Source organism: Mustela lutreola, chromosome 1 (assembly GCF_030435805.1).
Source record: "Mustela lutreola isolate mMusLut2 chromosome 1, mMusLut2.pri, whole genome shotgun sequence".
Lineage (NCBI taxonomy): Eukaryota > Metazoa > Chordata > Mammalia > Carnivora > Mustelidae > Mustela > Mustela lutreola.
This window is the reverse complement of record NC_081290.1, coordinates 159956392-159966196: the sequence shown is the minus strand read 5'-3', so window position 1 is coordinate 159966196 and position 9805 is coordinate 159956392. Positions and strand designations below refer to the sequence as shown.

General features: G+C 36.4%; 1 protein-coding gene across 1 annotated transcript; it reads left to right on the top strand.

The window, feature by feature from the left end:
- The first annotated feature begins 804 nt into the window (after positions 1 to 804).
- LOC131833857 (60 kDa heat shock protein, mitochondrial-like) lies at positions 805 to 2619 on the top strand. Its single transcript, XM_059177720.1, is given in 1 exon segment — positions 805 to 2619. A coding segment is annotated over 1 exon segment (1605 nt). The 5' UTR covers positions 805 to 853; the 3' UTR covers positions 2459 to 2619.
- The last annotated feature ends 7186 nt before the right edge of the window (positions 2620 to 9805 follow it).

The following is a 9805-nucleotide window of genomic DNA, read 5'->3' as shown; positions in this document are numbered from 1 at the left end:
TTTGGTTCCGAAGCACATTTATGACAGTTGCATATATTTCTGTAACTATATACGATAAGTAAATATTGTAGAAACTAATGATATTGAGTGTGAATAAAAACGGTATTATTTCTATAAAGACTAAGTTGAATGCATTAGAAAGATGATAAAGGTAAAAAAAAATCCTACTGAATTATGTATGGGCAAGACAACTACAAAAGATTCAGAAGATCTTAAATTTCCAAAGCATTTGCATGCACATTGAGTATTGTGGTAGTGCTTAGATTTTCACTCTATTTCAATAAAATGCATGGTGGAATTCATGGGTTATTGCAAGAAAGATATTTTAGGATTACAATCCCCAGGTTCATACTAAAGAAAAGGCCATGGTACTGAAACTAATGTAACATTTTGTGTCAACTATACTTTAATCAAAAAAAAAAAAAAAAAAAAGAGAGAGAGAGAGAGAGAGAGAAGACCTTGGTTCTATATCAGTATATTGGCAAATATATACATGTTTTAAGATAAAGAAATTAAGATATGCCTATTTTTTATTCCTTTTTTTAAATGAACTTTTAAAAATTTACTTAGTTACTGGTAACTTTGTCCATACCTGTTAAGAGGACTTTTAGAATGATGCGTGATAAGAGCAAACTGAAGATAATTGTTTTGTTCCAAAAATTTCAAGAGTCATGGCCTCACTAGTCTCCGATGACCTGCCTCACCGTGCTCACACTCCACCGCTGCCCCCGCAGAAGCGCTTTGATTACCCGCATTCCTTTGCCAAATTAGGTCAGTGTCCAGAGCACTGGCTCCTCATCTCACTTGGGCTTATGCCAAATATACAAAATTTGGTGCAGATGCCTGAGCCTTAATGCTTCAAGGTGTAGACCTTTTAGCCAATGCTGTAGCTATTACAGTGGGGCCAAAGGGAAGAACAGTGATTATTGAAGAGAGTTGGGGAAGTCCCAAAGTGACAAAAGATGGTGTGACCGTAGCAAAGTCAATTGACTTAAAAGATAATTACAAAAATATTGGCGCTAAACTTGTTCAAGATCTCACCAGTAACACAAATGAAGAGGCTGGGGATGGCATCACTACTGCTACTATCTTGGCATGCTCTATTGCCAAGGAAGGCTTCGAGAAGATTAGCAAAGGTGCTAATCCTGTGGAAATCAGGAGAGGTGTGATGTTAGCTGTTGATGCTGTAATTGCTGAACTTAAGAAGCAGTCTAAACCCATGACAACCCCTGAAAAAATTGCTCAGGTTGCTACCATTTCTGCAAATGGAGACAAAGAAATTGGCAACATCATTTCCAATGCAATGAAAAAGGTTGGAAGAAAGGGTGTCATCACAGTAAAGGATGGAAAAACACTAAATGATGAATTAGAAATTATTGAAGGCATGAAGTTTGATCGAGGTTACATTTCTCCATACATTATTAATACCTCAAAAGGTCAGAAATGTGAATTCCAGGATGCTTATGTTCTATCGAGTGAAAAGAAAATTTCTAGCATCCAGTCCATTGTACCTGCTCTTGAAATTGCCAATGCTCACCATAAGCCCTTGATCATAATTGCTGAAGAAGTTGATGGAGAAGCTCTGAGTACACTCGTTTTGAATAGGTTAAAAGTTGGTCTTCAGATTGTGGCAGTCAAAGCTCCAGGTTTTGGTGACAATAGGAAGAATCAGCTTAAAGACATGGCTATTGCTACTAGTGGTGCAGTTTTTGGGGAAGAAGGATTGACTCTAAATCTCGAAGATGTTCAGCCTCATGACTTAGGAAAAGTTGGAGAGGTCATTGTGACCAAACATGATGCCATGCTCTTAAAAGGAAAAGGTGACAAGGCTCAAATTGAAAAATGTATTCAAGAAATCATTGAGCAGTTAGGTATTACAACTAGTGAATTTGAAAAGGAAAAGCTGAATGAACATTTGGCAAAACTCTCAGATGGTGTAGCTGTGTTGAAGGTTGGTGGGACAAGTGATGTTGAAGTGAATGAAAAGAAAGACAGAGTTACCGATGCGCTCAATGCTACATGAGCTGCCATTGAAGAAGGCATTGTTCTGGGAGGGGGTTGTGCCCTGCTTCGGTGCATTCCAGCCTTGGATTCATTAACTCCAACTAACGAAGATCAAAAAATTGGTATGGAAATTATTAAGAGAACACTCAAAATTCCTGCAATGACCATTGCTAAGAATTCAGGTGTTGAAAGATCATTGGTAGTTGAGAAAATTATGCAGAGTTCCCCAGAAGTTGGTTATGATGCTATGCTTGGAGATTTTGTGAATATGGTGGAAAAAGGAATCATTGATCCAACAAAGTTTGTAAGAACTTCTTTATTGTATGCTGCTGGAGTGACCTCTCTGTTAACTATGGCAGAAGTTGTAGTCACCGAAATTCCTAAAGAAGAGAAGGACCCAGTGATGAGCAGAATGGGTGGAATGGGAAGGGGTATGGGAGGTGGCATGTTCTGATTCCTAGAACAGTGCTTTACCATTATTAATGAACTGTGAGAGGAAGCCCACGCTGTGCTCCTCACCCATAACTTGAGAGAAGTCAGTTGAAGGAAATGACTGAAGAAAAGCCTGGCTGATGTTTAAGAAAATCACTATAACCATCAGTCACTGGTTTCAGTTGACAACATATGATGGTCTACTGTTGTCATTGTCCATTCCTACAGATAATTTATTTTGTATTTTTTTTTAAAGATTTTATTTATTTATTTGACAGGCAGAGATTACAAGTAGGCTGAGAGGTAGGCAGAGAGAGAGGAGGAAGCAGGCTCCCTGCTGAGCAGAGAGCCCGATGCGGGGCTCGATCCCAGGACCCTGGGATCATGACCTGAGCCGAAGGCAGAGGCTTTAACCCACTGAGCCACCCAGGTGCCCCATATTTTGTATTTTTGAATAAAAAAACATTTGTACATTCCTGATAACTGAGTGCAAGAGCCATGTACCAATGTACTGCTTTCAACTTAAATCACTGAGGCATTTTTACTACTATTCTGTTAAAATCAGGATTTTAGTGTTTTCCATCACCAGATGAAAAGTTAAGATGCAGCCTTTCTGTGGAGAGTAAGAATAATTGTGTAAAAAGTAGAGAAATATCCAATTATGTGACAACCTTTGTGTAATAAAAATTTGTTTAAAGTTAAAAAAAAATTGCCAGAGTCATGAAATGAGAAGACAAAGCATGAAAAAAAAATCTTCGGAATAGAGTTTATTCCTATTAATTGGGAGGGTGAGAAGCTACTGGTAAAGCTTTGTTTTGTGTTTTTCAAAGTCTTTGCATAAAAATAATCTCATGTAGAATTGAAAGAGACTTCTTCAACAGAAAAACAACTGTTCATCTATAGGAATGCAGACCTTTTCAAGTTTTAAATGGAGTGACGTGGATGATGAGTGATTCTTCCTGAACATAAATCTGGGATTTATTCTTAGATCATTAATTTCTCAGTGACAACTCCTTCTTATGTTTCTGCAATGACAAGAGTGGGAGTTAGGAGAATTCTAAATTTCAGCATTATTGGCTTGACTCTTTCAATGTAACAACTGTCAGTGGGACAAAATGGTAACAGCTTCTCATCCTATGTGACAGTCTTGTTTTGGGATTAAGCGAGACAATGCAATGGACACTGCTGTGCAAGAAGGAAAGCTCTATGTACAAATGATAGGCATTATCTGCTGTGGCTGGAGCACAGTAGATATTTAATGACATTTGTCCAAACACAGACGGCAGAGAGAATTTTTTTTTTGCTGTGTTCTGTTGACATATATTAAATGAATTGCAGACTCCTCTTAGGGGATTTGAACATTAATTCATCCATTGCTGACTTTTCCATTTCAGACCAGTGGGGCATGTTAGTGATCTCTCTATAATAGCCAAAAGGAAGAAAATACTCTGAGTGTCAACACTGCATAAGGAAATCTGCTGCCTGTTGTCTCTGTGTGAAATACTTTCCTTGTTTTCTGGTATGCTAACTGAAGTCTAAGGGTACTTCCCATCTTTATTGATGATTTTGTTAAAACTATCTAAGAGAGCTTCAATGATCACATTGGTTTCTAAAATAGGTAAAGTTATCCATTATAACTGAAAGGGTGATTAGTTTCATTATAAAAAATAGTAGAAAGCATGTTATCTGGTAAAGTAAATATTCTTTTCTCTGGAGGCAGGCACTGGATTTTTCTTTGGGTTTCTATAGTTTTTTTCCTTTGGCTTCATCTTTGATAAATAGATTCTGGGATACATAATTATATTTATTCAAATATGCTTCTCTCCTCTTCAGGTACCTCCTGCCAACTTCCTTAGGAGGTAAACTCATTCTTACCAAAAAGGTCAATTGAAATGAGAATATTTATTTAGGTGTGGTATGTTTCAGGACAAACTACCCGAAAATGGGGCACCTTGTCATCTTGCTTTCTACAAAGAGAAGGAATTTGAAAAATGGCATGTGCAAGAAAGACTTTCTGATTTTCCTCTCTATATCAGGATGAAAGGAGCATCCTTATCTCTGAAGATCAAGAGGCACAGAGAGGAATCGGAAGGAATGGCTTTGCTCAGTTTCCCCATTTACTACAGTTAGTTCATACTCCTTGTTCTACCTTATCTTTCCACAACCTTCAAGCCTTCAACAAACCTAGCACAAAACACCCAGGCTTAACTATTTTCTTTAGGTCTTCCTTTCCTTATGAAGGTTCTCATGTTACATAAAACTTAATTTATATGCTTTGCTTTTATTAATCTGTCTTTTGTTTTAGGAGGCCCAGTCAAGAACTTAAAAGAATAGAAGAAAAATATTTTTTTCCTCCCGTACGAGGGTATGTATGTTGATGTTGTTTTCATAAAAATACAACTATGTACTACTGCTCAATACCACAAAAAAGTACACTAATAATAGTATTATTATTATGGGTTTTTAGGTTCCACCTAAAACCAAAATTCCATTGTCATTTATTGAGAGCTTACAGTGCTCCAGCCTCTAGAGCCTAAAAAGATGATCTCATTTAACCCCTCTATCAATCCTGAGAAGTAGATATTTTATATAGATAAGAAAACGGACTCAGATGAGTGAAATGACTTGCTTAAATCAAAGAAATTTTAGGAGGATGAACAAAGGTTTGAATCCAAAACTCTGAATCCTAGAAAAGGCTCTTGAACCAGTGGTTCTAAACCTATTGCACAGGAGAATCACAGGAGACATTTTTAGGAACATTCCCTCATCTGGGTAACACACCTTAAAATTATTAATTGAATTTAGATGTGATGGCACATGATTCCACTGTGCAGTCAGGGTTAAAATATAGGTTAATCAATATCTTTGGTTCCCTAAAATCTAATGACAGAGTAGTTATGAAACTTGGTTCACTTTTTCTTCTCTGCTGTGTTGTTTAGTGCAAGTATGAAGAGGGCTATAGCTAATGCTTCTTCCTGATTCCCACATGCAGGCTAAGCCTTAGGAAGAGCTTGTCAGCAAACAGCACAGGTAGAACATTGGCAAAGAAATCCATTGACTATAAGATGAAAAAAATTGTGTTGTTTGATCTTACTTATTAGCCTAGATATGTTCCCTAAATAAAAATTCAAGTAGCTCAGAGGTTAGTATGAGATTCTATCATTTTTCTAGGCAAGGATTGATGAAAAAATAATATAGTGAAGTCAGCTGGTCATTACTTTAACTTAGGCTAAATCTTGTTTAAAACATTTAGGCTGAAAGAAGTGAAGCTACATTTCTTGGTAAATGTTTATGGAGCTCTGTCCCAGCAGTTACATAGTTTAGCATATCCACTTAATCTACAAAATTATCCAGATAAGGAATGTTTGAATTTGCCAATCTTTAATATTCTCAAACTACTTATTTAACTGATATATTAAAATACTTATATTGTTTTAGCCTGTACTAATGTATATGTCAGTTTGTGGAATATGTGATTTTATTCTGATTTTCATCTGGAATGAATGCCTCATCTAAACACATGAGGAATATAGGCTGACAAAAATTTCTTGCTTTTGCTATGTGTTCATGTGTTTTGTCACGTATTCTGTTCCTACCCATGAATTCAGTGTGCTTACCGTCTGGCCTTTATAATGCCCAGGGTAGGGATAAAAGAGCTTTTGCCTCAGAGTTTAAATATGCATAAATATGTATTAGTATATAAATATCCTCTTTTCTCCTTTGGCACCCATATTTTTACCAAGGTTCTAATGCCACTTCCCTGATGCCAGAACCCCATGCCTTCGTTCATGCTTTCCAATTCCTTTTGGTCCCAGAACCCTGAGATTAATCAGAAACTCACCATTGCTTTTTTTTTTTTTTTTTCTTGCTTGATTATTCTTTTTTTTTTTTTTAAGATTTTATTTATTTATTGGACAGGCAGAGATAACGAGTAAGCAGAGAGGCAGAGAGGAGGAAGCAGGGTCCCCGTCGAGCAGAGAGCCCGATGCGGGGCTCAATCCCAGGACCCTGGGATCATGACCCGAGCCAAAGGCAGAGGCTCAACCTACTGAGCCACCCAGATGCCCCTTGCTTGATTATTCTTATAGACTTTGGATATCTGTAAGAATTTCTCCCCATCCCCATTTCTAAACTTTTAAATTAGATTCATAGGCTTCATGTCTCTTAGATTTCACTACTCTCAAGAACTATCATTCATGCCTTTCTCCCCTCTAATACCCACTTATTAACTAGATTCACAGATGTGGTGTCTCTTGGCCACCCAAAACTGATCCACTAGGGAAACAAGTTTTCTGGTAACTGTCAACTTTGGCATAATTGTTTTTGTTCATTTGTTTGTTTGCGTTTTTGTTTTTTTAATCATCATTGATCAAGTTTTCTAACCTAACATGACTCATGTTTATTTTATTTATTTTTAAAGATTTTATTTATTTATTTGAGAGAACAAGAAAGAGAGAATGCACTATCTGGGGGTGGTGGGGGGAAGGGCAGAAGGAGAGGTAGGTTTCCGCAGAGCAGGGAACCCTACTCAAGACTCCATCCCTGGACCCCTGGATCATGACCTGAACCAAAGGCTGATGCTTAACTGACTGAGCCACCCAGGTGCCTAACATGTGTTTATAATGTATATTAAATTATAATTTTCTGGCTTCTACCTGTATAATACAAGGGAAGTCCCCAGATTTCAAACAGCAACAAAGTTAATATGGATTTTTACATTAGAAATTTTAGATTATTTTGTGAGTTCCTTTTAACCTAATGTAATTATTTTTTTCCTCATTACATTTCTTTGTTCAAAAAACAGGAGACCAAAAGCAAAAAGGAAAAGAATATTAAAATTGAAATAACATGATGCCAAAATGTATAAAGCTTAATCAAAGCATTTTAATTAACAGTGACTTTAGAAACCGAATTTAACCCTTCTCCCTTTATATTTGTTGTTTTTGACAAAACCACATTGTGATCAGTATTTTTAGAGGCCAAGTCACAGGTAATGTGTAATGAAAAATATTACAGGTGCTTATTTAGTAATTCAAAAACAAACATGTAAAAGTCTAACAAAATGCTCAAGCTTTTCTCTGTAGTTTCCTACTTCTTAAAAGTAAATTCATCCCAGTTGTCTGTAGCATCTATTCTTCCAGACTATTCCTTGACCCCACATAGGAAAATGAGATGGTGTTTTTTTGTCTTTTTTTGGGCTTCTTTTTTTTTTGTGGAAAGTATTGTGAAAGATAAAGTGATATAATATAAACTGACAGTTTTTACTACCCAAGTTTTCCTTAGTAATGGAATTTGGTTTCTGTGTCCTGCTTTTCAGCACATTTTGTGTTTATAGCTTTTGGGAATTTGAAGGGTCCAGATAAATAATAGAGTAATATTTTCTATTATATTGTTCTCTTTTCCCCCACCTTTATTCTGAAATTTTTACAACTTAATGAAATTCTTTATTATTATTTTTATTTTGGCCAGGAGATGACTATTGTATTCTGATTTTTCAGTTTTTGTTTTAGGGGTACAATAATTTAAAAAATATTTATGCAAAAATTAATTCCAAAAGCTTTTAAATAGTTAAAATTTTTGTCTTCTTGTCCCCTGCCTCAATGATTTCTCTTTTATTGGTTTGTTTGAGAACAAGAGGACTTAAAGTTCTCCTTCAGCTCGAATGAACTTGAGACAGATGACTTCTCGCCTCCAGACTCTGACCAGTTAGAAAATTTATAGTTGTAAATTCTTTCTGCCCCTTTGTGATGTAAATAATTTTAAGAAGACTCTTGCCAGTTTTACAAGCTGGGTAGGCCTTTCTTAAGAAACTGGGGACCTCTTTTGAAAATAATCATCAAGGAAGACGGTGTTCCAGTCCATTAAGCTGTAGGTGGATAGGAGCTTAATTCTGAGTGAACATCTTGCTCCAAGTAATAAAACTTTTCCTGTCCTGAAGATATGAGAAGGCTTACTTTCTTTTTAGTAAGCTCAGTTAGCAAACACAAATGGCCTATGATCCTTCCAGCTCTTAAAAACTCCCTCATCCTTTATTTTAGTGTAGCTGAATTCAGAATGAGTTCTGGCCTCTCTCCCCCACTGTAGTAGCCTTAAATAAAATCTTCCTTCCATGCACTCTTGCCTTAATGCTTGTTTTTAATTAGTTTACTGCCTTTTTATTTTTTAATTTTTATTTTTAAAATATTTATTTATTTTCATTATAGTTAACATATGTGTTATATTAGTTTCAGGTGTATGTACAAAATAGCGATTCAATAATTCTGTATATTACTCTGTGCTACTCATGATCAGTGTACTCTTAATCCCCTTCATGTGGCACCTGAGAACAGGTCAGTTAAGCCGGTCAGTTAAGTTAAGCCTCTGCCTTCAGCTTAGGTCATGATCCTGGGGTCCTGGGATGGAGCTCCACATCACGCTCCTCGTTTAGCATGGAATATGCTTCTCCCTCTCCCTTAGCCCCTTCCTCTGCTCTAGCTCTTGCTCTCTCTCAAATAAATGAAATCTTTAAAAAAATCTCCTTTATCTATTTCACCTATTCCTCACCCATCTCCCATCTATTAACCATCAGTCTGTTTTCTGTAGTTAAGAGCCTAATTTTTGGTTTGTCTCTTTCTTTGTTCATTTGTTTTGTTTCTTAAATTCCACATATGAGTGAAGTCATGTGGTATTTATATTTCTCTGATTGACTTATAGCATTATACCCTCTAGATCCATCCATGTTGTTGCAAAGGACAAGATTTCATTCTTGTTTATGACTGAGTAATATTCTATTATGTGTGTGTGACATACACACCACATCTTCTTTATCCCTTCATTTATTGATGGCACATAGGCTGCTTCTATAGTTTGGTTACTGTTCTTTTTTTTTTTTTTTTTTTTTTTTTTAAGATTTTGTTTCTCAGAGAGAGAGAGAGAAAAATAACACAAGCAGGGGGAGTGGAGGCAGAGGTAGAAACAGGCTTCCTGCTGAGCAGGGAGCCCAACATGGGGCTCGATCCCAGGACCCTCTGATCATGACCTGAGTCAAAGGCAGATGCTTACATGACTGAGCCACACAGGCACCCCAGCTATTATTCTTAATGCTGTAATAAACATAGGCATGCGTATATTCCTTCAATTAGTGTTTTCATATTCTTTGGGTAAACACCCAGCAGTGGCATTACTGATCATATGGTCCTTCCATTTTTAATTTTTTGAGGAACTTCCATACTGTTTTCCACAGTGGCTGCACCAAGTCTATTGCTTCTTTAAACAGCTTTAAATGATGTGCAATTTATATACCATAAAAACTATCTACTTTGAGTGTGAAATTCAATACTTTTTAGAACCATTCTATGTAAACAGGGTTTGTCAACTGGCCAGATTTATT